At 44.4% G+C, this 27,759-nt stretch overlaps 5 protein-coding genes across 9 annotated transcripts in view; 3 read left to right on the top strand and 2 right to left on the bottom strand.

The window, feature by feature from the left end:
* sev (receptor protein-tyrosine kinase sevenless) overlaps window positions 1-6,865 on the bottom strand; it is a 33,482-nt gene extending 26,617 nt beyond the window's left edge. For 2 of the 3 annotated variants that reach the window (XM_025303916.1, XM_011148981.3), the window contains exon 1: window positions 5,587-6,865. In XM_025303916.1, the coding sequence (XP_025159701.1) occupies window positions 5,587-5,730 (144 nt within the window). In that variant the 5' untranslated portion in view covers window positions 5,731-6,865. The remainder of the gene's footprint in view (window positions 1-5,586) is intronic. The other variant, XM_025303915.1, reaches the window with a different exon arrangement.
* A 9,718-nt stretch (window positions 6,866-16,583) lies between these two features.
* Window positions 16,584-18,098, top strand: mgr (prefoldin subunit mgr). 2 transcript variants are annotated; one of them, XM_011148978.3, is made up of 3 exons: window positions 16,584-16,788; window positions 17,325-17,859; window positions 17,945-18,098. In XM_011148978.3, exons 1-2 carry the CDS (start codon window positions 16,705-16,707, stop codon window positions 17,811-17,813), a joined length of 573 nt encoding a protein of 190 aa, XP_011147280.1. In that variant the 5' UTR covers window positions 16,584-16,704; the 3' UTR covers window positions 17,814-17,859; window positions 17,945-18,098. The 2 variants fall into 2 exon arrangements, with proteins under 2 accessions (XP_011147280.1, XP_011147281.1); XM_011148979.3 differs by having other exon boundaries at window positions 17,935-18,080.
* Window positions 18,099-18,330: 232 nt separating this feature from the next.
* Window positions 18,331-20,026, bottom strand: LOC105187871 (c-Myc-binding protein). Its single transcript, XM_011148977.3, has 3 exons — window positions 19,649-20,026; window positions 19,029-19,150; window positions 18,331-18,777 (listed from the first exon to the last, which is right to left on the bottom strand). Exons 1-3 carry the CDS (start codon window positions 19,649-19,651, stop codon window positions 18,630-18,632), a joined length of 273 nt encoding a protein of 90 aa, XP_011147279.1. The 5' UTR covers window positions 19,652-20,026; the 3' UTR covers window positions 18,331-18,629.
* A 749-nt stretch (window positions 20,027-20,775) lies between these two features.
* On the top strand, window positions 20,776-22,798 carry LOC105187870 (transmembrane protein 267). Of its 2 annotated transcripts, none has more exons than XM_011148974.3 (2): window positions 20,776-21,238; window positions 21,546-22,798. In XM_011148974.3, the coding sequence occupies exons 1-2, from the start codon at window positions 20,951-20,953 to the stop codon at window positions 21,873-21,875; spliced, it is 618 nt and encodes a 205-aa protein (XP_011147276.1). In that variant the 5' UTR covers window positions 20,776-20,950; the 3' UTR covers window positions 21,876-22,798. The 2 variants fall into 2 exon arrangements, with proteins under 2 accessions (XP_011147276.1, XP_011147277.1); XM_011148975.3 differs by lacking the exon at window positions 20,776-21,238 and adding an exon at window positions 21,248-21,386.
* A 183-nt stretch (window positions 22,799-22,981) lies between these two features.
* On the top strand, window positions 22,982-27,380 carry LOC112589676 (uncharacterized). The gene is made up of 3 exons (XM_025303903.1): window positions 22,982-23,759; window positions 25,130-25,251; window positions 26,559-27,380. Exons 1-3 carry the CDS (start codon window positions 23,757-23,759, stop codon window positions 26,752-26,754), a joined length of 321 nt encoding a protein of 106 aa, XP_025159688.1. The 5' UTR covers window positions 22,982-23,756; the 3' UTR covers window positions 26,755-27,380.
* The last annotated feature ends 379 nt before the right edge of the window (window positions 27,381-27,759 follow it).

The raw sequence follows: 27,759 nt of genomic DNA on the forward strand, positions 1-27,759 counted from the left end.
GAGAGAGAGAGACTGCAGTTGTACTGCGTATACGGGTCCACCCGCATCTATCTCATTAAACTTGGGACATTAGTTTTTCTCAGGGAGCGAGCACAGAAGGAAACCCCCATGAAATGTAGCGTCAACGGTGCATTGTCGTCCTGAGAAGAAAAACGTCGTTAAGAAAATATCAAGAGATATTTTGATCGATACGGATTTCCCTCGTCGCATCGATATAATCGATACGATTCGCAAACAATGAATCACCGATTCGTTCATTTCGAATGCGAATTTTCTTCGCGACTGAAAATGTTCTTTTCTTTTGCTTTTATTTATTTATTACCAAGTGCTCCCTCTCTTTCTCTCTCTCTCTCTCTCTCTCTCTCTCTCTCTCTCTCTCTTGCCGCAATCAAGAGCTAAAGTTGCGTAAACGTGTGCATTCGAATGCGCATACATATGCGGATCGTGTCACGCGGTACGAGTCGCTCGTTGAATTTTTCAACGCAAACAAATCCTGGGAAACGCGACGGCTGGCCGGCGGTTTCGGCTGACGTCATGCCAATTAAAACGGATACATGCGAGTACATCAAGTCGCGCGGACCGAGTTTCGGCCGGCTAATTATTTGATGCGGCAGTTTTTAGTTGAACTCCGCCGCGCGTGGACTAATTAGTAAAATTGAAGAGACATCCCACATCGACTCTTTCGACTCGAACGAGTAACGAGTTTCACGGAAACGTCACTCGCGCGAAACTGTCTCCGCTCCGCGGAGGGACGTCTTCGCGAAACTTGGTCGGAACGAGCGACATCTGGACCTAACCGACGCGAGTCGCGCGTGTACGAGTTCTCAATCATTCGGAAAGTCGCCTATCGCACAAGCTCGCCGGATTTGCGCCGCGATGAAAATTCGCACGATCGATGCGCCGCGTGAGGCGCGCGCGATTCCCTGCCGCGTCACGTTGTAGTCGAGGAGGATGTGGTCGACAGGAAGTTCATTGTGTGTATGGCTACACATATAATGTTGCATGCCGGACGATCCTGCGCAGATTCCACGTAACATCAGAATCCGCGAATCCGCGAATCCGGTATGTCGCGTCTAATACTTGATGCGCTATGAAGATTCTGGGAAAACTACCGGCCGGTAAAGATGGCCAACTCGCAGTAACATTATATCGATGTCAGAATTTCCCACTCGATGATGCAAGTGCGCGATGTGTGCGTACATACGTAGGTCGCGCGTAACGGCTGACTGGGAAATTGACTGTCATCGATGCGAACGTTACTACGCTACGGTCGCTGTTTACTCATGCTACGATATTTGCCCGATTATCAACGAAAGCGCTCTTTTCCCTTCGAGTTGATCCGAAGAAGCCATCTTTACGGGTCTATTTACTTTCCATTTGCCAGAGCATACACTTGCAACCGTGCCAATTAACATGCTCGCCATGACACGCGTGTGACATATCGGTCTTTCACTCGAAACGCGACGTCACGCATGTATGACGTACTATTCAAAATATCCAACTTGCCTTTTCAACAAATTCTCACGTGTGCGTCGATGCAAACGTGCGCTGCTGAAAATGTAGCGTGTTAATTTTTCCGTCGGCGTCTAGAGCGAATAGAGAATCGTTCTCCGTTCTTTAGTCCGTATGATTCTATCTAAGATCGATAAGTTTAGACCGCGCTTTACGACGACGCTGTCGAAACGAAGTCGACGGAATTACGCTCGCGATTCGCTCACGAACGTGTCAGATGGAATTAGAATATTAGGTAGAGTGGTAAGATCGTCGCCACGTCAAAGGACGACGAATTATTGCGCAAAGTAAAAGTTATCACAACAGCTGAGGAGATTAGAAGGTTAGGGCCGGCGAGAGGGGGGGGGGGAGAGAGAGAGAGAGAGAGAGACGAAGAGCTCGGGAAATGTGTCTCGCTGTTATGCAAGCCTAAGGTCATTCTCTAAGCATCACCCTGAAACGTGATAAGAAGCATATTACTGATATTCGTGTGTTTAAATAACATGTGTGTATGTGTGTTAAATTCGTGTGTAGTAAATAACGCGGGCGCCTTTCGGATTATTTTTAGCCGATGCTTACTCGCGACGCTGCCTCGAGAGATTAATACGTCAATATACTATTCCAAAGAGAGCGACACGAGCGTCACGTGTGTGTAAGCATTTCTCTCCAGACTCGGCAAGTACATTCAAACATGCGCGCGCAATTTCACCCATGAGCAAAAATAAGAATGGCAATATAATACGAAAAAGTGAAAAAGTGACAGGACGTTGAGTTTGTTCGCTTTCAACGCGCAACTTAAGTTAACTCCGCTGAGACCGAAAGATTGCAAGGTACAAAAAGTATACAGAAAGAAAAGAAAAGAAAAACAGAAAAGAAAGCGAAAAGATAGGAAAAGAAGATGCGGTTCAACTGTACTCTTGGTTTCCAAACGGTTTCGACGCTTTCTTCTCGACGCACATGACTCCTCCGACAATTAATCAGACACAAGTCCCACCCGGCCGATTATCGAACTCTCTCGTTCCAAATTGCATCAGCGAGAAGAAAGCGTCAAGACCGTTTTGAAAGCAAGGCTACGAGCGATAATGCGCACACGATAACAATAAGAATCGGCTTGCCTCGACTGTCGGTTCTTCGACTACAACACTAATATCTTAAAGGTCACGGTGTAAATATGACGAAGCGTTTGGAGGTCGGAAGGCACATGGATTTCGATCTGCTGAATCCATAAATTATTTCGGGCTCCCCTCTCATCGAGGTGCCCGAAGATACTCGATCGCGTGGAAGCTGTTATCGCGCCTCCTCGGGAAGTCTCCCTCGTTCGTTCGAAGGTTGAAGAAGAGGGAGGTGCAGATTAGAGAGAACGGGAGTAAGAAAATGAATTATGCACTCGAGATAAGGGATCGAACAAGTGATTTCCAAAGCACGCTCCTTTTATCTATCGACGATGGTGGCGGCGGAGGCGGAGGCGGCAACGGGATAATTGAAACGCCAACGCGGACGAGGAAGGGTTGCGAGAGTTCGATGACTTATAATATCAGGCAACTGTCATAAAACTAATTGGAGGAAAAATTAATTCTTCTTTCTAGTCGCGCGCGAGTCTGCATGTTCTGCATCGCGAGAGAACGGAAAACAGCGCGCGGGCGTTATTCGCGTCGTTACTCGGGTCGGAAAGAAGCTCTCAGTGCAATAAGTGCAATAACGGAAAATGACTTCAAACTGTTCGCTCCGCCACGTTCTATCCACCTCAGGTCTCGTATTATAGATACTATCAGCTGAAAGAGCGACATTTTTGCGAAAGATGCGGTGCGACTGCGAGTGCGCTGTTAGCCGTTCGCCGTTCGTCAAGTGGACGAAGGCTGCTCGCCTGCGAGGAAAACGACATTTTCGTCCTTCCCTGGAGGAAAGGGATTAGATGGCCCCGTATCCATTACATGCTCGTCTTTCATCCTCGACGCTATGCTTATGGACTGCCATGATGCGCCGTCGTGTAGTTAAGTTAATTAATGAATGGTACAGTCGAGATGGAGAGTGGACTTAAATTGATACGTCCTTCGCCGCTCGCGCGCAGCCATTTTCGTGCCGTCACTAGCTAAACTCGACTCGCAGAGGGGATACACCTCGCAGCCCCGGCTGCGAGTGTCGATACGAATTGTGCCCGCGAGGATTTTCGAGGCAAAATCGAACACAGCGGTTCGACATCGCGCTACCCTCTTTCGAAGTTGCAGTTTTGCAGTTTTGCAGTTTTGCAGTTTTGCAGTTGCGGGACGAGAGCGTTGGAAAAATTAACCGTGAAAGCGCAACGTCTTCGCAACTTCGTTGATGACACTTCGTTCGGGATTCCGCCTTGGATCCCCGCGTCGGCGGAAGGTCGCCGAAGCGACGAGATTCTCTAATGGCGGAGAACCAAGCGCGTCGATCTCGCGAGTAGATCGCGCGAGCCTTCGATAAATTGGCAGTGCCAAGCGAAAAGTCCTCGCGTATTACGGTCCCCCGCGGTCGCACGCGTGTGCCGAGTCGCGAAAGAAATGTAAGTAGGTCGGCGAGACGATAAATCGACGCGCTGATGTAAATTTCGAGGATCCCGCGCGCAGGTCACGCTAATTGCGCCAATTGCGTTCTTCTCGCATATCTCCTATTAATTAGCGCATCGACGCGCGCGCACTCCTCTCCCCAAAAACTGATTCGCCAGACGGCGCGGCGATTTAATTCGGAAACGGCGGACAGCGCGGACGTTACTCGTAGATACTCGCAAGGCGCAAGCGGGGCAACTATATAATAAATTCGCGCACGAAAATTCTTCTATCGAGAAGAAATCCAACATGTATGGTTTGGTGGGGAGGAAGCGAGGCGCACATTTTTCGCGCTCTGCGACGTCGCAGAGTGAGCGGAGTCGATAAACTCGGTATTTTACGTGACACTCTTCGTAAGATATGAAAAGCGAAGAAGTGATCGAAGTCGTTGGCGTAATCGCGTGAGCGAGCGCGATAAATAAGCGACGTGAGTTACGTTTAGCGTGAATCCGACCGGCTATTTTTGTCGCGTGTCCTAGCGATTAATTTTACGCTCGTTCGCATCAGCATAACCATGCCTCGCGGACAATAAACGAGCGTAACGCATACAGTAGTCTTGCAATGAGATACGACAATGAGATACGATGAAAGATAGACATAAATAATGTCGATAAGCGAGACGATAGAGTCGTAGAAACGTCGTAATCGCGCGCGCGCGCGCGCGCGACGCTGCGCGTCTTATCGGTCTCTATACGGGCCGGCCGCCATTGGCGACGATCTCGCTGTACGATACGGAGCGGAGTGCAAATAAATAAATGGCCGCCTTGTTATAATCGAATCGTCGCAAGTTCGCGATTTCCCCTGCGCCGCGGGCGCGCGCGATTCTCATTTCGCCCGCGAACGTAGGAAGCGCGCGTACTTCGACGTCTCTTATCTGCGAAGGTAGATATCCCGCATTGGAATATGCAAGTGCCGCAATGCGCTCGATGCGATAGTTTTTCCTCGTGACTTTTGGCGCAACGGGAGGAAAAAAAAGCGCGGAGTCACAGCGAACAGGGGACCTGCTTTGAACTTGGCTAAATGCGTGCCTTTCCGCGCCTCCGCGCGGACAGCCGAGGCGATGTTATTTACGCGGCGCTCATGTAGGAACTCCAAATACAAAGGGTGTAACTTTACGTTACATACGCGTCCGAAACGAGAAGGTGAGAAAAGCGTTTCTCCGTCCGAAGCGGCGAAATTGCCGCGATAGCGAATTTTCTCGCGCACCAATTGACGCGCGAATTTGAACGAAGGAATATAATATACGTATACATGGCGTGCGGCGTAAATCTGACTTTATAATATGAAAATCTGTATACCGTATTGCAAGATGATATATCTACATAACTATAAGATAACTGTAAGATACATGGCTATGAGACTGCCTTGAAATGCTGCGGATAACATCCTAGCCGGAGGGCACTCGGTAGTATAGCACTTGCTCGAACGTCAACATCTGGTAGGAAAGTTCCCTTCCCGTGTTTAGGAATTGTTCACTGCCGATTGCCTGATCTCCGGCGCGGCGCAGTGACCGCTTCCGTCTTACCTGAGTGAGGTCCGGACATTTGGAGGCGCATTCCTCCTCGAGGCTGTCCAGCACGATGTTCTCGTCATCGTCCGGCAGGAACGCGGCGACCACCCCCGCCAGCACCAACACCTTCAGCAAGGCGCATAATCCTGTTCCTAACATAATAACCGGCTTGCCGACGTGGACCGCGACCGGCGAGAATCAGCTTCCGCGCGAACCTCGACCCCGAGGTGCGCTAATCATCGCTCCTCGATGTTCCTCTTGACCTTCCGTGAGCGCGATTTGTGCGCCGCTCGCTAAGCGAGCCGATGCTTCCTCATCGGCCTTGGCTGATGCCTTCGAAACGCAGACGTGCCGCGCGCAGTCCGTGCGCCGCGCATCAACAAGTGCAACGGACAGGACAACGGATTGGACACTTCCGTCGAATATCCGGGGAGAGAAAACTCGACTCGGCAGGTCGCCGCGAAATCCCCGACGGGTTGTCCCCGGGGTTATACAACGGGTCGGTCACTCGTCGTACTTGTCGTCACGTCACGTCGCGTCGCCGTCGCCGCGTCAGCTCGTCGTCAGTAACGATGCATTTCGCGTCGGGAAAGCGACGCGTGACGCGCGACGCGCACGAAAGCAAAAATCATCCGCCTCGTTCGAGCGAGCGAGCGCTTTGAATTTTGAACGGTGAACGCGCGCTCTCAGGCGCTCCCTCGCGCTGGGCCGCACGCACGCACGCACGCACGCACGCGCGCGCGCGCGCGCGCTTTCGCAAGCGGTTCGATCCGATCTCCGTTTCGATTTTTCTCACTATTGCGGCGATCAACTGCAACACCGCGATATACAAATGTATAATCTCGCACTGTTTTTCTCGCTGACCGGGACGTGAGTTGCCGATATGCGCGTACACATCCAGTCGCATGGAAGGCCTCGCGATACGCGCGCGCGCGCGCGCGCGCCAGATCCGCGCGTGGTCCTCCTTCGTGGTTTGTTTTTTAACTTGTCCGAGTGGCCGTACGAGCGATAAGAAACGGAACGATGATCTTCAGGGGCAAATTGTGCGACACCAAGCGCAAAGTCCAAAGTCGGTTTGGCCACGATCGACGATCGGCGCGGTCGATCTTGCCAGCTCTTGGAGCGATCGTCCGTCGAAAGGATCTCCCTTCCTTTTGCTTCTTTCTCTCGCTTCTTTTTCTGACTGCTGACTGAAATCTGCTACCCTCGAAGGCACACAATCCTCAACTCGTTCTCGTTCTCGTTGCGCGCGCGCCCGCGCTCGCGCTCGCGCTCGCGCTCGCGCCCGCACGGTCAGTGTCGAATCGAAACGGCGCGGCGCGGCGCGCTCTCTCGTTGTTCGTTGCTGGCGAGCATAAGAGCAACTGACTGTGTGGCCACTAGAGTCAACCATCCCCCACTACCACGAGCACGAGCACGAGCACGAGCACGAGCACGAGCACGAGCACGAGCACCCTTATCTCGTGCGCTGCACTCCGTTCCACGACCAATTCGCCTCGGCGAAAGTACTCCACTCCACTCGGAGCGGGAGCGCACCGCGTGATGCGTGATGGCGCGTATGCCGCACAAACGGCCGCGCGAGGGTGGAACGGGTGTTCTTCGTTTGTGCGCTACCGGTTGCCGACTGGCTGGTCAATTGGTAGATTGACCCGTTCTTCTTACTATCCCTGCAAACTTTCATTCATTCGTTCGCACGTGCCGCTTCTTGCGTGACACGCAAGACGCAAGACGCGAAGGCCCCGGGTCGCTTCGTGCGGACGGTCGCATTCACGCACGATTCGATCGATCCGATTTCACGCTACGCTTCGAAATTGATGTGTCCATCTCAAATCGAGGAAAGATTATAATTCTTTCTTAATTGAATTCGCTTGAACCGGCTTGCTACCACGCTCATCGTGGATTTGCCTCCAAAGGCATCCATTGGACAATTCCAGCTCGCTTCTTCTACTTGAAACTCTGCGAACTCTCGCGGGCTTTTTCTATCAAATTTTATCGTCGATCCGGATTCATCCCCCACGCCCCAATCTTTCCTCTTCCTTTTTTCCATATGATTAAGTAACGGTGATTTTTATTATTATTAGTATCCTGCATTGATGATTTCGTTAATATTGACAATTTGGAATTTATCGCGCGCTCATCTGAGGCGCGCTCGAAAAGCGAGACGTGTATTACGAGTCGCGCTCGAAAGTTCGAATCGCTTTTGTCAATTCCTTGGCCCTTCGTTGACTTTTTTATTCTCGCAAACACATTTGTGTTAGCTGTAAACTCGTTAAAATGCTGATTCGACAGATTAAATCTGCGGGGGTCAACCGATGTTTGTGGTGTCATTGTCAGTTACGCTTTGTTCCTTTCTTCGCGATGACCTGTAACGGCCATTCTTCCTCGGGAACGCATATCTGCTCGATCGACACCAATGTGGACCTTGAGTTTTCTTCCTCTTCGCAGAAACTCCATGAAAATTGAATCCGACTGGCTCTAAACCACACACTTGAAATACGTCGTATCCTGTGCGCGTTGACTATTAGCTGCTTATTTCTTTACATCTTTTCGTACGTCTCTCGCAAAATGTGTGTATAAGAATTTCATATATATTAATTGAAATTTTTACTAACGAAATTATTAAAATTATACATATGTGTGTGTGTGTGTGTGTGTGTGTGGAATGTTAATTAATATATAACAATAATAATTATTAATATATTAATATATATATATACATTATATACGTATATATTACATTTCTCGAATTAGTTTCCATGCATGAGTACGAAGCAAGACGGAAAATGTCAAATTTAGAACCCAGCCGACCAACGATGGCGATGAAGAAAACTATGCGCGTTTGGCACACGAAATTCCCACTTACATCTGCATGAACGTCCTAACGCGTTAATGTCTCAGTCACTGCTGAGCCTCGCGGCACAGACGAAATATGCACGAACATTCTTCGTCTGGCTACGTCACGTATCTATCCAGCGTGCAGACAGAAACACGCGGTGCTACTTGCCCCGGCGCGGCGACGGGGAGCGAAAATATCAATTGGGCGAATGAGTTCTGCTGATCCATCGGTTGCGTAGACGCACGCGCCGCGCGAATCCGCGGAAGAAAGTTCCTCCGTGAAGAGAGAGAGAAGAGAGAGAGAGAGAGAGAGAGAGAGAGAGAGAGACGTGGCGAAGTCTACAACAGGCGGCTAGGCGGCGCGCGTGATAAGGATGTTGGGGCTCTCTCTTTTTTTCCGTGCGCGCACACGATCGTGCAACTAGGACGGATTAAGGATGTGGCGTTTGTTGTAGGCGCATAGATCACGATGATGAGCCGTAACGAGCGTCGAGCGTGTCGAGCCTGTCGACAGGGCGATCGCGTACGGACATATGGGGTACGCTACGAACATAAATCGAGAGGAGCGATCCGAGTGCGCGCTCGCGAGCGTTCGCGCGCGCGCGCGCGCGCTCGCTCGCTCGCGAGCGGCGGAGCGAGTTGGAGGTCGGAGGTGTATATTGGCCATTTCCGCAGGAAGCCCTAGGTAACCTGTAACCGCCATTGAGGTTCTAACTGGGCATACCACGGATCGCTATCGTTTCATAACGTGTGTCCGCGCGCTCTCGATTCGCCTGTGCGTGCGTCGCGCCCCCGAAACGCTTAATTCGCCGATCTCCGTTCCCGATCCGTCTCTCTCTCTCTCTCTCTCTCTCTCTCTCTCGTGGATTCTCCGACCTTTCCAACGCGATCGCTCGAGCCCAGGCGACCGTTGCCGACGGTTTGCTTAGACTCTCGGTCGTTCGCGACCAAGTTGGCTCGAGTTACTCTTCCACTAGACAAGATTCGTAGTATCGTGACTGAACTCCGTGATATCCTCCGTGGAGGATTTTAATTCTATACCATGAAGATACTCCATTCTCCATTCTTCCGAGATTCTTTGAAATTCAAATCAAAACGACCTCATTCATCAACGTATGCAGTCTTTTGACGCACTTTTGACCAGCTAATCCAAGAAAGATCCTCATGCCGAGATTAATTTTCGGTGTCGCGCTAGAGTCTCTAGATTTTTACGAACGTCTTGGGAATAATAGAAGAGGAGAACAAGTTTTACGATGAGAGATGTTTTGACAGTTTCGGCTACTACTAGTGATAGCTCGATAAAATCAACTGTCATGGACTGTTTAGAGAAAGAGAAAAAAAAACAGAAATAGATTCACATGTTAAACGTATGCGGCACATTACGATTTATGATACTCCCGCTAGAAATAAGATTTTCTCTTTCTCTTTGAAATTCGGCTTAATACAACAGAGAGAGAGTACAACAGACGAGTTATTGGTATGCTAATTGCGAGGAAAAAACTCGACTCGGTTATGCAACGCGACCAGATCCGTGGGCGACGGTCGTCCCGCCGCGCCGGCCGATTTATTTTACATGCGAGGCAATTGTGGAATGAAAGCTTTTCGGCCAGGGATCGTCTACACGGAACTAGTCCAGATCCGCCGTGCTTTTGCGCGATTTACACCAACAATTCGGGTCTATTAGGCCAATGAAGTGTATCAAAGAGGAGGAATGCGCCCTGAGCGAATGATAAATGCGATGTGTCCGTTGGGCCGTTTGTGCGCGAATGACTTGGATGATGCGGAGGGCGCGGGGATGGAAAACCTAATTTAGAGCGAATGTTGATTGGAAAAACGGTTTTCGATCACGGAAACATGTGACATTACTGTTCTATTAATGGGTATACTTATTTGCTTGAACCGCGCTTGAACAATTATTATTCAATCGCCGAATAATAATTATATATTATGTCGCCGAATCAACACTGTATTATAGCCTCCTAACCTTTTCAATTATATTCGAAAAACTTTGATCAACAGAGTCTTTGACACTTTCGATTCGACACATTATTCGTTTGTGATTATCTACGAAAAACTTCGTAGAAAGGATATTGAAAAAGTTGGCAGAAAGAAGTTCGTCGACGATCGGTCGACTGTCGGCCATTTATTCTGCCATTATTATTAGCTGCGTAGAATAGAAAACCTAGTGTAGATAAAAACATTCACTCACCGAGAGTAGAATAGGCCTTGCAGAAATGGCACCGGAAGGGCTGAGACTGAAGGCTGCAGTACGTCTATGGAGAAAAGTACGTCTGCGACTTTTTCTTTAAGTCAAACATAAAACGATCTCTTCCCTTAGCATATGAAGGAACCAAATTTGAGAGACTCGTGAAATTTTTCACGCGATACCGTTGGATGGCGCCAACCATAGAGAGAAACCTGAGAGCGGCCAACGCGGCATTTTCTGCGACACCGACTTCCCGCACTGGGCTAAGGGCGCCATCTGCATCCATTTTCAGAGGGGAACTACGATGCTCTACATCCACTTTCAGGTCTCGGTGGTAAAATCATGGCATGTGATGGAAGTCCACTCTCAGGCGGTTTATGTCCGTGCTGTAACTACAGTTGCCATCTCTATGCCAGAGACTATGCCCAGAGGTTTAAAAAGAGCGGCGGAGGTTAGGGAGAGGGGGGGGAGTAGGAAAAATAAAAGTACGTATTAAATAAATTAAATCTTCGAATACATGTTGCCGTATCAAAGTCTCCTGTATAGTAAACGATTTGGAGACGTCTGGAGACGCATGATGTATCGTTCCCTTCGTCCTGCTTCGCAATTCGGCATCCCGTTCGCTCCGGACATTCGTTCGTGGCACTTTGACAGTCGGTGGCCGTCGGTGAGCATTCGATCCGCTCGGAGAAGCACGTGTTAATTAACGCGACGAGACTCCGATTATAAATATCCCGCGAGTCGACGAAATATCTGAACTTTTCAATAAAGCATCAAGGAAAATCATGTTGATGTTGTCATGGATGAAATCTCACCCTGGTATATATTTTTTTATTTTCGAAATAAAAAAAGCCAAACGAATGCAACTACGTGTTATTTATCATCATTGAATATTAGATGAAAAGTAGAAGAGTTATTGTCCGCGGAGCGGATAATCTCACACATTTAATAAGAACGAGACAAAATTCGCATGGGATGAAATTCCACTCCACTTCTTTAACGCTGACCATGAACTTTAATTATTCTCTGAGAACGGCGTGACAACAATTTTGGCTCACTGTACAATTAGTTGCTAACACATTTTCTAATCGTACACATTCCTCTTTAATTAACATAAAGCTAACAAATACAAATACGATGCTTCGACAGAATAATTTTCTTTATTTTCAGTAATCAATAAATAGAGTGCATCAATGTCGCGTACAGTTGAAAGGTCCTTCCTCGCATTCCCCTCGTTGTCTCGGAACCTTCGAGAAAAGAAAATACGCCCAAGGGCAAGTCTCTCTTGCTTCAACGGCGAGCCGCCGAGGCCCGCAATGTTTACATCGCGGGCCGATTGTGTTGATCGGCTCGCGAGCGACGACACTTTTTGCCCTTCGTATTAATACTCGCGCGCCTCGCGTATTCGACCTTATTCCATCAGCAGCAGCCGTGCGCGACGCGCTCGTCACTTCCGTCTCGTGTCTATTGAAAGAAATGTATCTCGTCGCTCCTCGAGATACTCAATCGGCATATCGCGTTGATTAACCGCACGGTCGAATCGCGAGTATCGGCATTAGAAGTGTGAGCGAGTGAAATCCGAAGGACTCCAGCAGCCGGCAGCGATACGTCACGTTTCCAGGTATGTGGAATCATTTATTATGCGGGAGGTCTCCGATAACGAGAGCGGACATTTTACGAATTTTCCGGGAATATGAATTTCGGAATTTCGCGCTCGGCATTCACAATCCGTCATCATCCGACTAGTAATCATGACTTTATGAGTCTGCAATTACTCTCGTCCGTTTATCTATTTATTGCGTTATTGTATACAAGAGATATTGATCCAGACAGAGACCGATAACGGTCCATGAACGCGGATCTCTCATTCATTATGTTCTCAATCAAACATTCTGAATAATTCCCAACTGTTGGAGTATACCGGTCTTGTGTAGAATATTCAACGTCATACCGTTCTTCTTAGACTGCGACCTTTTTTTTGTTTTCGGTCAGCGCTTCTTTCAAGTCTGTTTACTCTCGTTACGGGATCTAAATTTAAATGTCCATTCGTAAAAGAATATTTTCGAGAGCATACAACTGTTGTCTCCGTTTCTTGTTGTCGTCTTTTTTCGTCAGCTCTTTCAAGAGCTCCAAGTCCTATCCAGTCTTTTGTCAATGTCAATGAAGAAAAAAACCGTAGTGAATATTCTCCACTCATTTCGAACTCCAAACATTCCTTCTCTACCGCAACTTACCAATCAGCTTACCAATCAGGAATGCTAAATTTTTGTTCCAGATGTTGCGGGAAGCAAATCCGGCGGACGCGGATGCCGCATCGGAGGATCCGGTTCGGGCAGAGCAGAGTCGGTCGGAAGGTAAAGTTTACAAGTTTCCTACACATCTGTGTTCAACCCTTTACGATCTTTGCCTTTGCAACCTGTTCCTCATCAGCTCTCTTGAAAGCTTCATGTCTCATTTAAATTTTCAATTGTTGGAACAAAAATATTGAGATAAAAATCCCATATCAAAATATTTCCGTATTTTCGATTCGTCCCGATCAAAGATATTCTCTCTCTCTCTCTACCGCAGGTTATTAACCGGGAAAATTATTTTTCTGTTTCAGTTGTTGCGGAAAGTAACAACAATCCGGCAGATGCGGATGCCGTACCGGAGGTTCCGGTTCGGGCCAAGCAGAGTCGGTCGGAAGGTAAAGTTTACAAGTTTCCTACACATCTGTGTTCAACCCTTTACGATCTTTACCTTTGCAACCTGTTCCTCATCAGCTCTCTTGAAAGTTTCGTGTCTCATTTAAATTTTCAATGTTGGAACAAAAATATTGAGATAAAAATCCCATATCAAAATATTTCCGTATTTTCGATTCGTCCCGATCAAAGATATTCTCTCTCTCTCTACCTCAGGTTATTAACCGAGAAAATTATTTTTCTGCTTCAGTTGTTGCGGAAAGTAACAGCAATCCGGCGGACGCGGGATGCCGCATCGGAGGATCCGATTCGGGCCAAGCAGAGTCGGCTTGAAGGTAAGTTTACATCTGTTTACTACAGTCCTCTGTTTGACCCTTGGCGATCTAGAGCTGGGATATAATTTCCGACTCGACTTAGATCACGATCGCAGAGGGTAAATTACTTTTTTTTACTCGCTCGCACTCGTTGGTCAAATTTAATGAACGAATGTGAATTTTTTGTTACAGAGTTGAAGCGGAACGTGGCCGGCTCTGACTGCAAGTCGTTTCGGTGAGTCAAAATAAAAAGAGAAACAAACTTCTGCATGACGGATGTGGGACTAAAAAATATCGTTCGAGTCAATGCAAATTGCAAATAGATTCTTGCATGTGTGTGTTTGTGTGATGTTGAATAAAATACATTGCTCGAAACAATCAGGGGATTACTTCGATAGATCGATAGCCTGCATTACATACGAGATTTAAAATACCGAATGATTCTTTTTTAATGTTCATTTGAATAAGAGATATTGATGTCTACAAACGTGATACCGTTGTCAGCTGTTTTATTTTCATCTTTCAAGCGGAATTATTTAACGACAATTATTTGACAATATTCAATTGTCCGTAAAATATATTCGTACGCACAAATGCCGATACCGTTGGCTACTTTTCTTTTATTTGCAAAACAGGCTGTACAATTATTTGGCAATATTGTCCATTCATCACGATCCCTATTGTCTCGAGTAGCGTATAATGCGCGCAGAAATTGCGCCAACGCACGCTGAGCTTGAGGTATCCTCGCTCGCGTGCCTTTGAATATCGCGACCGCGGTTATCAATATACGCGTTTTTATCCGCGCTGCTACAACAAAGAAAGCTTAAATTCTCATTTCGCCAAAGTATCGCGGACGTAAGCTTCGTCGTGACGGAACTATCATGTGCGAAAACTTTGCCTCTCTCTCTCTCTCTCTCTTTGCGCTCCCTCGGAGTGACCGCGGTTTCTAATTGTCTAATCTTTCCTCGCATGTATTCGCGAATATTCTCGTAGATATCGATACTTCCGCATTTTCGCGACTTTTCAGGCGCGATCGCGAAAAACGTCGTAAAAATCCGTTGGACGAGTCGATAAATTTTCACACGGTTCTTGCTCCGATAGAGTTTATATAGAGTCCGTTACGCAGCGCGTAAAAAGTTTCCACCGATGTCAACGTAAAACGTTCGTTAATTGACGCAAATATCGCCGCTCTAATACCGCGTATCGACCGCGTCGCGGAAGTGTAGCGAAAGTGCAGCAATCAACGTGGGACGCGCTGTCTGGAAGATGGATGCTGCGCGACATGGAGAGCGGTAGCGGATATGGACGGACATTGGTGGATCTGGTTGGATGCAACGGGACAGCATCAATATCATCATCGGTGAGCGTTTGACTAAATGCTCGCAGAGAGCTCTTTTATTATTACATTGTGCATGCCGCAAATTTGCATTGACTTTTGTCGAACGAAAAATATATTCCATGAATTATTGCCATATATTATTGCCATATATTGCTGCCATATATTGTTGCCGTATATTATTACCATATATTATTGCCACATATTGCCATGTATTATCGCCATATATTATGGCCACTTGAAATCGCGCGAACAATCGAGAAAACTGAATTTGCCGATAATCGCAAAGGCGCCCGGCAGGCGTCACGGACGGATGACAGCAGCCCGTCTCGGGGCTGCTCGATAACATAATGCTCTTGCTGCAATTTAACTTTAAACCACAGCGGCCTCCGGTCGCAGGAAACTTTCTATCGCGGACTAACCCCTCGAGCGGAATGTTCCCGAGAAGCGCTTTTAACATAAACGTAGGTTATAAGCGAACTTGCATAAAAAATTATTCTAAATTTTCTCACGTCGCGCAATCCTAAGAGACATACACACATACATATTCGGCCTATTTTCTGTATTGATAGTCTTTGATATCTTCCGATACACACATATTTTGAAACATTTTCTTTGGATATTATATCAAACGGATTTTGCGTGTCACGTAATATCCTTCGGACTACACGGATCTTATTATTTTGATCATTTTGATTTCTTTGATATTCATTATAAGAATTATCCAGAACGCAACTGCCATGTTGAACGACTCAGTTGTCGTGTGAAATGTTTCGATTTTCACAAATTCATATGAAATTTTTCGTTTTTCACTGATTCATAGAAGTTTTTTTACTTTTCACTAGTTCACGCTAGGGAAAAGATTCATGATCGCTGCGGCCTGAGCAGCTGCAACGCTTCTCCAATCATCTATGTCGGCGCGCACCTACTCCTCAGATTTCTGTCATTAATAACTCGATAATTATTGCGAATCTCGCAGAATGGTACGGGACTTTTATGCTTGTCTCAACCCAATCTACCCTCACACTTCGGGTTGGCAGCTAATTACCGGACACTTCGTACGATCTTCATGATATGAATCACACACAATGTCAATTCTTTTTCTTTGCACATGTTAACATGTTAATTCATGTTATAATAAACACGTAACAATGTGCGAGACCGTGCTTGTCAAGTACGCTATTATGGTTGTAGCACGGACATAAACCGCCTGAAAATGGATGTAGCACGAAGTGCCACCACATGCAGGTTTTACCGCCGAAACCTGAAAGTGGATGTAATATCGTAGTTTTCCTCTCAAAATGGATGTAGATGGCGCCCTTTCCCAGTGCGGAAAGTCGGTGTCGCCGAAAACGCCGTATTGGCCGCTTTCACGTTCCTCTCTGGTGCCAATCAGTACGTCAGCAGGTACGAACAAGTGCAGCAAATCGATTACTAGTTCCAAAGTTTCCGTTGGAGACGCCACTGTCGTTATAGACAAATCAAATTTATAGTATGATATTAGAATATTCTTGTACAGTTAGATCGTACTTCTTATTGTGTCATAGTAACAGGTTAATATTTTGCTATCGAAAGGAGGAAGAGTTATTGAATAAATAATCTCTGAAATATATATCGAAAATTTCCTTCAGCGTTCTTATAAAGTCCCTATACGATCCTTATACGACCAATCGACATGCTCGACGACTGGTAATGCGACAAATGATATACTAGCCGCAGTAGAGTTCAAGCGCTGCGATACTTTAGCCTAAGAGGTTCAAGATGGAAGACGGTGACAATAAAGTGGAAGTTGAGCTGGGTAAAGATAAAAAATCGTATGCTGGCATACCAGAAGCCGATTTTGTAGTAAGGATAATTTATTAACGGATAATCTACAGGCCGGATACATTTTTAAAAGCTAAATTATTATGGGAATCAATAAGAAATTTAATTTAACTGTTCTGCAACAAACCTTTACACCTTTCGTTTGATGTTTCTCTACAAATGTTCTATGAAAATCCCGGTCTTAATAAAAAAATATTAGAAAGCCAATTCTCTTATCTAGTTTCTATCAATTAAATTTCTAATTTATACATATACGTGTATATATATATATATATGTATGGTGTGTGGGAGTGTGTATATATATATATTGATTGATTGTCAAGATTTCGACCAGCACTCAAACCTTATATGGTCATAAAAGAAAGCATGTATCATTTTCTCCCTCCCATACTATGTTTACATTTAAAAATGTTTTATACAATTAAACAATTTGTTGCAAAATTTTTTTGTATCTATCTTTATATCATTTGATAAGATTATCCATCAAATGTTATTTCTCCTTGTTTTTATTAAAGTCCCAATGGTCATTCATATGATTGGATACTGCAATATTTCAGGATGATGTGGAGGCTTTTATGGCAAAGCCAGAAAATGAATCGGTCGATAAAGTACTCAGGAAGTTTGACGAAAACCATGGAAAGTATAAATTTATGGAATATAATCTGGCCAATAAGAGAAGACGGTTGAAGGCACAGATACCAGATTTAGAAAGATCCTTAGAAATGATTGAAAAGTTACAGATTGAGAAGAATAATAGCCACAATCTAGAAACGCAGTTTCTACTGTCTGAGCAAGTTTACGCAAAAGCAATCATACCACCTACAGATAAAGTATGTTTATGGCTGGGTGCTAATGTGATGCTAGAGTATACCTTAGATGATGCGCAAGAAATGCTGACTAAGAATATTGAGGCAGCAAAGAGAAATTTAGGATATGTAGAGCATGATCTAGACTTTGTCCGAGATCAGTTTACCACTATGGAAGTGAATATGGCACGTATTTACAACTGGGAAGTGAAGCGCAGACAAGCAGCTAAACCAACATGAAATAATTCATTTTATTCTTGCATAAAATTTGCCTAAAACCCAGGAGGTAATCTCTTATTGATTTAAAAAGTTTAATATATTCCATTCAATGTGATATATATTAGTTTTAATAATGCACTAGCACATTTCAGGGTACTTACAATAAATTAATAAAATAAAATTTCTGGATATAAAACACCATTAAAGTTGCTGGAAAAAAAGACTTGGGAACTTATTTGATTATAAATCTGATACATCAATAAAGTATTTATGTACATTGTTATTATAAATACATTTGGATTTCCAAACAAACTTTCTGTAATTTGACTACTAACATTTTCTATAATACCTACTATCCTTTGAACAATTTGGATTTTGTCCATATATATATATATATATATATATATATAATCTAAACAGAAGAAAATATCTCCAGCCTTAAGATATAAAAATTATCAAGTATTGGTAAAGATGTATATATAAGGAATAATACAAGTAATATAATAAACGTAAAAGAAGTATTTATTTGAACATTGAGATCTATTCTGTACAAACAATAGACTTAAGTAGATTTCATACAATAAATTTTTCCTTAGAGAAAAATTTTTCTACGAGAACTAAAAACTAAGCTTATGTATCTTAGGTGTAAAGTTTGAATAAACGAATTTATATGAATAATGGAATGTTTGCACAAAAGTTTGGTAATTTGCCTTATATTCTAACTTTCTCAAATGTCTTTCATTATAAGAATAAGGCACATTGTCAGGCTGATTTAAAAAAAAAAAATCAGTACATCTGGGACTAGTATGAACCGTGGTCACTTAACATTCATTTTGGTTACTCATCCGTGGCTTCCTCTATTTCGTACTTTACCAATTTTGATTTCAGTTCTGTAATCTTTGCTTTAGCATCATCCAATTCTTTTTTTAAGGTATCAACCTCTGAAGTATCTTCCATAACACCTCCTAGATGCTTACGTACATACCTGTAAAATATAGATGTCGTTAAAAGTATAAATATATATATATATATATTTCTAGTAATTAACATAATTATAGATATTCAATCAAAAGATGACTATTTTTATTCATATGACAGCACGAGTGAAGTAAAATCAATATTATAATAAAAAATAATATGATACATGGACAAATATTTCTTTTTAGAAAATTCATAGAATAATTTATATGATAAAATATTAAAGACAGATATTTATCAGTGATAAAAAAGGCATACTCTAAAGCATCCGTTGGTTTTTCTGGTTCCTCATAAAGCATCACCAGAACCTTTGTGAGACCCTCAATGACACCGGATCTCTCCAAGTACTTGCGGAACTCTTCACGTTTGATATCAATTGGCTGTAAGCACGGATAAATGTTTAAATACAAAATAAAGAGCAGAAACTAATGCATAGCAAAACTATAGAAGATATAGTGCTAAATATGAACTAATTGTAGGACAAATGACTCTGTTAACATATTAGGCTTTCTGGCTTGATCGCATAAAGCAGAATAATAAAAGCACTTTCGATCTTTAATGAGAAGGCGAGAAAATACAACGACCGTACCAAAGATTGTCATCGATTACCTTTGACATTTTTTTATAGCTATAATGCCTCTATCGTGTTGAGACAGCGAAATTCGTATACTTCGGGCACTCTCGCGAATCTAACAGACGTGTTAATCTTGACATTGACATTTAAGTAAGCTGTAATACGGTTCAGACAATTGACATTACATAAACAAAATATTGACGCATATAAATGATACGCGAACCAAAAGTTACGGTTCGAACCAAGTTGGTTTTTGAGAGTGACACACTAAACCGATCGATTAAGTTCTTAGTTAAATAATTACCATTTTGATAAGGTCTGATTATGCTTTCAGTTAGATTTGTCCCAAGTAAAAAGATTTGTTTCAAGATTCAAGTCGAGGAAGATTCGACACAGTCTACGTTTGCTTCTCTTACTTCGCGTTCTCAAGAGATGAAGAAGAGTTCGAAGCACAGGCAGCGATAACGCAATATACGCTTCTATGAGCGAATCTTGTAGTGATTTCCTTTTGTCTGACTTCCGAGAATAGATGCCCGTTTAGATGCTGTGTTTGCTCTACGTTTATAAGAATCAATTTTGAGAGATGCTCCTTTTTTTATCTTCTCTTCTGTCTCTTGCTCTCCGATCACTTTCTTCCACTCAAAGATCGACACATACGACTGAACAACTAGTACCAACGCTGAAGCGAAAGTTTTTTCTGTAACGAAGTGTGGCTTAGTGCAGAGAGATTGCGGTCCAGCCAATCAATCTTTCTCTCCTACGGGAAAGCGCCAAGCTGATTGGCGATCGTGTTGCTTCTTGTCTCATGCAAATACTGTCGCATCTTCTGTACAGAGCCAGAAACGTTAGGCTCAGTCAGGGGATCAGGGCTGTCAACCGCAGCTCAAAAAGAACACAAAATGCAACGACTGACATTAGAAAATAAGTTCAGTTCTCGATATGTAATATATTAAGTTTCTTTGGATATCTGAAAAAAGACCTTTTCAAACATATAACTTTTTACATACACTTAGCTCTTGTGTCTTCGCACAATACATACTCGATTAGAAAGATGTGTTGGCAATCGCGTTTTCAAACCGTCGTATTTAATACGAGCATAATTTTCGCGAATTTCAGTCTCGTACGTTTTCAGCGTGAAAATGTGACTACCGCCTGTAACATCGCCTGAATCAGCACATTAGTTCTGTTCTTCTGTGTTTGTTAGGGCGAAACTGAAATTCATTGGTACGTCATTTTGAAATTGGAAAATTCCAATTTTAAATTCGAACACCGTCGCCACCGTCTCGCCCGCTACCCATTAACATTAATAGGCCTGTTCGTTTTGTATGCACTGCTGAACTAGTGCATTAAGTTAAAGTGAGACAAACATAGGTTTTCTCACTTCAACCTGTTGCACCAGTTCAGCAGTGCAGACAAAACGAACGCTAGGCCTAATGTGACGCGTCGCGTACGCGCGCGTAACACACGTATAGCCAAGATGGCGGAATATCAGCAGTGATATTTAATTTTGCGGAGAGTCTTCGGGCTTTAAAAAGGATCGCGTGCGACGCATGCGATCGTTGACAAGGTCAGCGACAGGTCTCGGAGAATCAGGAGCTCTCGCACAATGTTGTGTCGCGAGCATGAGATCTACCTACGCACGATTTTGACGTGCGCGATCGGCGCTTGTTCGATGCTTGGCGACCTCGGACTCAAGTATGGCAAAAGCGCGCCGGAGCGCGCGGTGTTTGACAACGCAACGCACGCAACGGTAGGCGGTCTCACGTGGATGCTGGTTGTCGTCCTCTCGCGAAAATCCATCGTACGCAACCTATATGCTATAGTTTCTTGCTTCCTGTTATCATCCTTCATCGATCTGGATCACTTTATCGCGGCGCACAGTTGGCATATCCATGTGAGTAATGAATACGAGTTAGTACTGTAGCGCGAAAGAGACTTGATTTGATTTCTAGATCCAAAAACGATATTGTGATTGAGAAATGAACATTAATGAGAAAAAGCCAATGATCATAGTGATCAGAATGGTTAAGAATGTGAAGGATGTAAGTTATGGTGAAGAATGTAAATTTCATAAACAGAAATTGTGTAGGTGTGTAGTTGTTATGCATGTGTGTGTGTGTGTGTGTACATATATAGGAGGTTAAAAAATGTTACTTATATGATGTTTCTTTTCAATTCAAAATTCACCATATATTTTTCAGGATGCTACACATTTGGAGAAACGACCATTCCTACACTGCACTACAGTTCCTATCGTCCTGTGGATATTTCTTATCCTACTCTCCAGTGTATTCCATTCCCTAAAGCTGCAGCAAGCTTCCTGGATAGTACTAGCTGCCTTCTTGAGTCATCATATACGAGATGGTACCAGGAGAGGTTTGTGGTTCTGTCCCTTTGGATCCACCCGTCCACTTCCTTACTACTTATACGTGAGTCTTTGCATGTCCCTTCCTTACCTATTATATTGGCTCTCGTATCAACATACTTTTGCAGAGAGTAGTAGCGATAATGTTACTCTCATTGATATATGAAAGAGATTTATTCTCTCATTTATATATTATATGCAAACAGTCTGACTGGGGTCGGACATTAAAAGTACAAATTTATTATGTGCAAAACTACTCTAAGTGTTTGTCACATGGAAACTGTCTTTGACAACTAAAGCTCGACTGAGCCAATTAAGCTTTAAGGATAAAATTGATATATACGAGTCTTTTTCTATTTGGCTCACCCAACAAAAAAGTCATATCTAATTTTTATAAAAAAAAAAAAAAACAAAAAACAAGCGAGTAATTGAAAGAATTTTTATACCGTCGCTAAATTATTGCAAACGAATGGAACGAAGTTCGAGCACAACTTATAGGCGAGTCCCACGTTTGTTCTCCACGTTTGCATATTCACGAGTCGATAGACTGTCCATTTTTATGCAAAGCGCCGATATTCTCTACGACTCAACAGCAATTCAATGTTGCGATCGATAATATACACGACATACCATCGTCTACAATATTTGGAGCATGAAGAACATCACGAAACCACTCAACAGCCAGATAACATTTAAATAATGAGCGTAGTGCATATATATATATATATATATATATATTCTTTTAACTTTTAAAGACCATAGATGAAAATTTCATCCGTGCAAATTTTTGATCTCGTCAAAAAAAATGTAACCACACCGACAGTACTAATTTTATAGATATTTATTCACACTATCAGTAGTGGCAACATTATGATAAAACAGATCCAAATTTTCGCATATACTAATATAAACTACTATTATTATAAACAATAATAAGAAAAATTAGTGATATTTAATGGTAGGTGGCTTTTAAAGATTAAATTTATTTTAAACGGTACTTTCTCGGGCGGTATTTTAGCGGGATGAACACAAAGAACCAAAGTACGTCGATATATATTCTATTATTGCTAAAATATACAAGGAATACGACACGTTTTGCAGTATCTGTCTATTCCTTCCTTCTTCTCTCTGTCACAATATTCCCAGTACCTTCTTGACCAGTACGTCAAGTCTCCTCTGCTTATACAAGCAGTATCAAAATTTACAGCGAAACACCAGACGCATCTAGCGCGTCGTTATTATGTTATTCTTATATAATGTCGGTTCGCAACGTCACGCAACGAACGAATGAATGAAAACGTCGACAGACGGGCAAAATCGCGAGCAAACATTCGCGGCACACGCCAAGTCCCGCGCGCAGGTGAGCGCAAAGGTGCGTCGCGCGAGTGGCAGCGCGTGCACACACATCCCCGCGCGACACGCTGTGATCGCTTTGGAGGGGTTTATCAGCGTCCAGCATTGCTTAGCTGGCGCGTCACACCACCACGCTTTGCTTCACCACACTTAGTCGCTTGGTATCCGTTTGACTAGCCGGCTTTCCCGCATTTGTGCGCATTGTCCCGCACGAGCGACACGACTCGTTACTTTGTGTTTGTCGTTAATCGCGCCGCGATAACGCGAAAAGAGTTGCGGCCGTCTCTCTCCCTCCGTCTTTCTCACAAACACACCTGTCGAGTTCTCGCGGCTTCTCGGTCACGATTTCCTTCGTCGCGCGTCGTCGTCGTCGTCGTCGTCGTCGTAGATAAGCGGATCGTAGTGAATCCTCGCGGGATCTTTCTTGGGTCGAAATTGAGGGAGTCTCGACTCGATGATTTTCGAGCGCGAAATGCTCAGTAGGGCTCCATGAGGTGCGCTCGGCAAATTCTTCGGGATTTACGATGCCATTGTGCTGCGAAAGATACGCGGACGAACGCGATAACGCGCTGATATCTTGATATCTTGAGCAAGCGCGCGCGCGACATCTTACACGGACGGCCTGCGCGCGCGCGCGCGCGCGCGCCAGGTGTGTGTTCTCCTCGCGGATTCTGCTTCGCTCGCTATACTCACGATGGTAAGTACACACTAGATATTTTCTCCCATTTGCATTGTTTACATGTCTCGAATGATCTCGTGGACGATCCTTGACCGAATTCGCTAGAGTCGTTCTCGCGTGAAACACGCGCGCGAAATGTTTTTCCTTGCGGAGTTCCTGCCCGCGTCCTTTGCCGCGCGCGAACGTCTAGAATTAGCGCGCGGGTGTCGCGTCGTTAGTGGTCGGCAGCTTCGTAGACGGCTTCGTCGTAGACGTTGTTTACGCGAGACAAGTTGTCGCGAAAAGGATCATACATAGCCTTCGCGGCGAAGCGAAGCTGCCGCCGTTCGGTGCATCTCCGACTTCCATCCAACTTTAGCCTCGTGTGAGTCACGTTGAACGTTTAATTTTCTGTCACGCATTAATTTCAATCGGTCGAAATGTTTTACCATCACATACACACACTAATACACGCGATATCTCTTACGGTGGATGTTTACGGTACAAGGAGTCGCGTGAGTCGCAATTTTTGGGCAGGGAGATTAGTTGAAAATAACGCTGGTCGTATCGATATTGAGAGAGAGAGAGAGAGAGAGAGAGAGAGAGAGAGAGAGAGAGAGAGAGATGCAGGTGTCTTATTAGAATCGGAACGCACACGGCTCCGCGATATTATCTCGAATAGAACATCAATAATTCCATATCGATGAGTAAATATTCCTTCAATGGACGATAGCTGTGTGATTCCATGAAGAATGACACAAAAGCGCACTTGTCGATTAATCTTTTAGAGCCGCTTCGATAAGAACGGTATTCCAGAAGAAAAGTTCAAAGCCCGCGGAAAAGGACGCGACCGATCGCAGATTCCCTTCTCGCAGATCGTTCTCGCCCGTTCTTCCCCCGTTCTGTGGAATGGAGGTAGAAAGTGTTTACACGGTTGTACATCTCAGTATACGCTACGGCGTTGTAATCGATCACGTCCGTTCGCAGGCCTCGTTATTAGAGATGCAACAATGCGTACGCGAGGCCGGATGGCGTAAACGATGAAACGCGCGCGCGATAGATATTCATGAGATCAATTCTTATTGAGAGAATCTCATCAGTCGCGCCGTGTAAATGACGACGCGTGTGCGGAAGGTGCTTTCATGCTTGGTGCCTGGGTGACGCAATCGCGCGGGCTGAACGTTGGCTTGTCGCGAGTGCGCCCTTGCGAAACCCTTCGAGGAAGCGGACATCGTTCGTGCGTAATAAGCAGATAAGTAGGCAATAATTAATTCGATTCGCTCCGGTTTTGCTGTTAAATCCTCGGGTTAGTTGCTGTTTAACATACCCTTTCTCCTCCCTCTCTCCCTCTCTCTCTCTCTCTCTCTCTTGCTCCAAAAGAAAAAGTGACTTTGTATTCTTCTTTCTAGGAGACTGCCGACTTGACGCTATATTTTTACATTGCGTGTGGTATCGCCGCCGGCGCGCTTATCTTACTTTTCATTTTGGTGGCCGTGCTATTCGTGAAAGTAAATCGATTAGCTCGGGACGGGTAAGTATCGCTTGTTCTTAGCTTGGCCGATAGTCCACGCGACGATCGAAGGAAGGCTTCGATAGCGGCGTTATTACCGACTGGAATGCTCCAGTAAATATCGCTCCAGTAAAAATGCTCGAGCGAATATGATCGTTACGGGAACATTCGGATTTAAACTCGAGCGATATTCGAGCCTCTCGGTGAAAGCGCGCGTTTGAGAATATCACGGGCGTCTCCGCGCTCGCGTAACGCGTTTCAAAATTTCCGCAGCTAAATTATACCGTGGATGGATATATTACTCTGTATATTACTGACCGATCGAGACATCAGCCGGATATTTCACTAGGACTTTATCGCGCACGGAATGTCGTCTTTCACATACGCGGTGGAACATTCTCGTAAGATGAACGTCTTATGTTGATAACGATTTCTTACGTATCACAGTAATCTCAATCTCGACGTTTCTTTATTATAAAATTACTCGTACCTTGCTCCTCGAAAGAAAAAGAGGATTACATTCTTATGTTACAATATCTATCTATCGATGAAACATCACACCATGATGATGAAGAATTGATCGATAAAATGACCGAGATGCCATCGGTCGATTCATCGTTAATGAGCTCGTTAGTAAATTTAAAGATATGTAATTTCAATCACCCAATCATGGGTATTGCCCATGGATTACTGTTGTACGTATAAAGTGTAAACGCCAGACACGGCAGTTCGACATCTCACTACGAGTTCTAACGCGTTCGTCCAATCGCTTCGTTCGGCAAAAGAAAAGCGAAAGGATGCTCACGTTTGTGTAGGCCGAGCGGAATTTTCGCGTTTTTCTATCGCGACAATGGCAATATAGTAGACGTTTCATTTGTGAGTCACCTGGTCGGCGACAAGATCGCTGATAGCGTATCTTTATTGCTCGTGATGCGATCATTTGGCTTATCTCGTCCAAGAATGTGAGGTAGGAGCATTAAGACGGCGAGAGAAGTCACCTTGATTTTAGACGCGCGAACAATTCCTAATTTCCACGTAAATCTGTAGCGAGTTCCTCTCGATAGCGTCGTTCCTTCTCTCGCTTGTGTGAATCGAATGTAACTTTTCCGTAACTTTCGCTATCTGCGTCAAAGACGCAGATTCGCGCAGATTCCTTTTCTTCTGAATCGCTTCAACACGAAAAATCTCGAAAAAACACTTGGACTCTTCTTGATTCCTCGACGTATCCCCCTCCCCGATAGGATAAATCCTATCGAGCATCCTTCTTCCTCTCGTTACGACGCAAGTTATCGCCATCGCCGAAAAGTTGAAACTGAACATTGATCTAGGTCCAACCAACTAAACAGGCAGACAAACATGATGGCGGACTTTTGTTACACCAATCCCACAATCGTGCCAGGGGAATTGCTGTCTCGTCGTGGCTTTTCCATGTATAGCGGGGCCGACAATTTCGACGAGGAGTTGGGCAGGAGCAAGAATTCCATTCAGTATGGGACTTATCATGAGGCACGGTCGAAATTCTAATTCATCGATCAGACTGACGCCGCGTCTCTTCAGCGCGTCGTGTAACAATGGCGCGCGCGTTTACTCATGCCGATTAATCGACCACTGATGGGATCGATTAGAGATTAAGTAATTTATCGCCTCAGTTTAAGTCATTGCGTTAATTGTTATTAATGTGAAGTATATATATTTACTCTCTAACGTCTAAATAGGTTTTTGTTGTATAACTTATCGCGAAATGAATCAGATGCACGAGCTCAATCTTTCTTACCGACAGACTAAAAATCGAGGTCATTTCAAATCGAGGCTTTGTTTCTCTCCTTTTGCAACCAGGATAACCGTATCGTAGGCGAAGAGAATCGTATTGATCTCGTGACCGACACTCGTAAAAATGATCCTCAATGATGTGTTGAATATTTTCACGCCCGCGATACTTGGCTGTGACGTACAGGTGTGCGATTTGTGAGGAAATTAAGATCTAATTAACAGAAATCGAGACGCGATTCTACGACGCGATTAACGCGACGTCTTGGTTACGTTGATTTTCGCTCATGCGCAAAATCTCTCGAATTTAATTGATCGAAGCGATAGCTAAAACGATGAGGCACAGCGACGAAATTCTGACGAATTCTGACGAAGAGAGACGACACATACAAATAAGATTACTTCTTTATTTCGAGTGTCTCTTATATTAATGTTGTGTGCACAGTTTTGATTACCGCTTACGCTTATCGACCACTCGAGTCGCCGATACGGCTAACTTGCGTATCGGAGAAAATTCTATAGATGTCACTGTATATACTTTTTTACGTCGCAGCGAAATTACAGACGATGCTCCAAAATTACTGCACTGTTTGCAAGACTGCAAGAGATTTGAGAGAAGAACTTCCGAAGAACTCTTCGCGCATTTATTATGCCTGATACCGACAGTGTTTCTTCAATGAATAAAACATACTCGGCCTGTTCATTCCTCGATAGATTTGACACACGCGATAACATTTTTACCTGCCCTGTAGATCGATATAA

The sequence above is a fragment of the Harpegnathos saltator genome, unplaced genomic scaffold (assembly GCF_003227715.2).
Source record: "Harpegnathos saltator strain DR-91 unplaced genomic scaffold, Hsal_v8.6 scaffold58, whole genome shotgun sequence".
NCBI classification, from domain to species: domain Eukaryota; kingdom Metazoa; phylum Arthropoda; class Insecta; order Hymenoptera; family Formicidae; genus Harpegnathos; species Harpegnathos saltator.

What these genes read in the sequence shown, in the direction of transcription:
- mgr (XM_011148978.3), top strand. Translation starts at nt 16,705, where the DNA reads ATGGAAGACGGTGACAATAAAGTGGAAGTTGAGCTGGGTAAAGATAAA. An exon ending in TACCAGAAGCCGATTTTGTA is followed by an intron (nt 16,789 to 17,324) that starts GTAAGGATAATT and finishes GCAATATTTCAG; the next exon opens with GATGATGTGGAGGCTTTTAT.
- LOC105187871 (XM_011148977.3), bottom strand. An exon ending in AAACCAACGGATGCTTTAGA is followed by an intron (nt 18,778 to 19,028) that starts GTATGCCTTTTT and finishes TATATTTTACAG; the next exon opens with GTATGTACGTAAGCATCTAG.
- LOC105187870 (XM_011148974.3), top strand. Translation starts at nt 20,951, where the DNA reads ATGTTGTGTCGCGAGCATGAGATCTACCTACGCACGATTTTGACGTGC. An exon ending in CGCACAGTTGGCATATCCAT is followed by an intron (nt 21,239 to 21,545) that starts GTGAGTAATGAA and finishes TATATTTTTCAG; the next exon opens with GATGCTACACATTTGGAGAA.
- LOC112589676 (XM_025303903.1), top strand. An exon ending in AATCGATTAGCTCGGGACGG is followed by an intron (nt 25,252 to 26,558) that starts GTAAGTATCGCT and finishes ACATTGATCTAG; the next exon opens with GTCCAACCAACTAAACAGGC.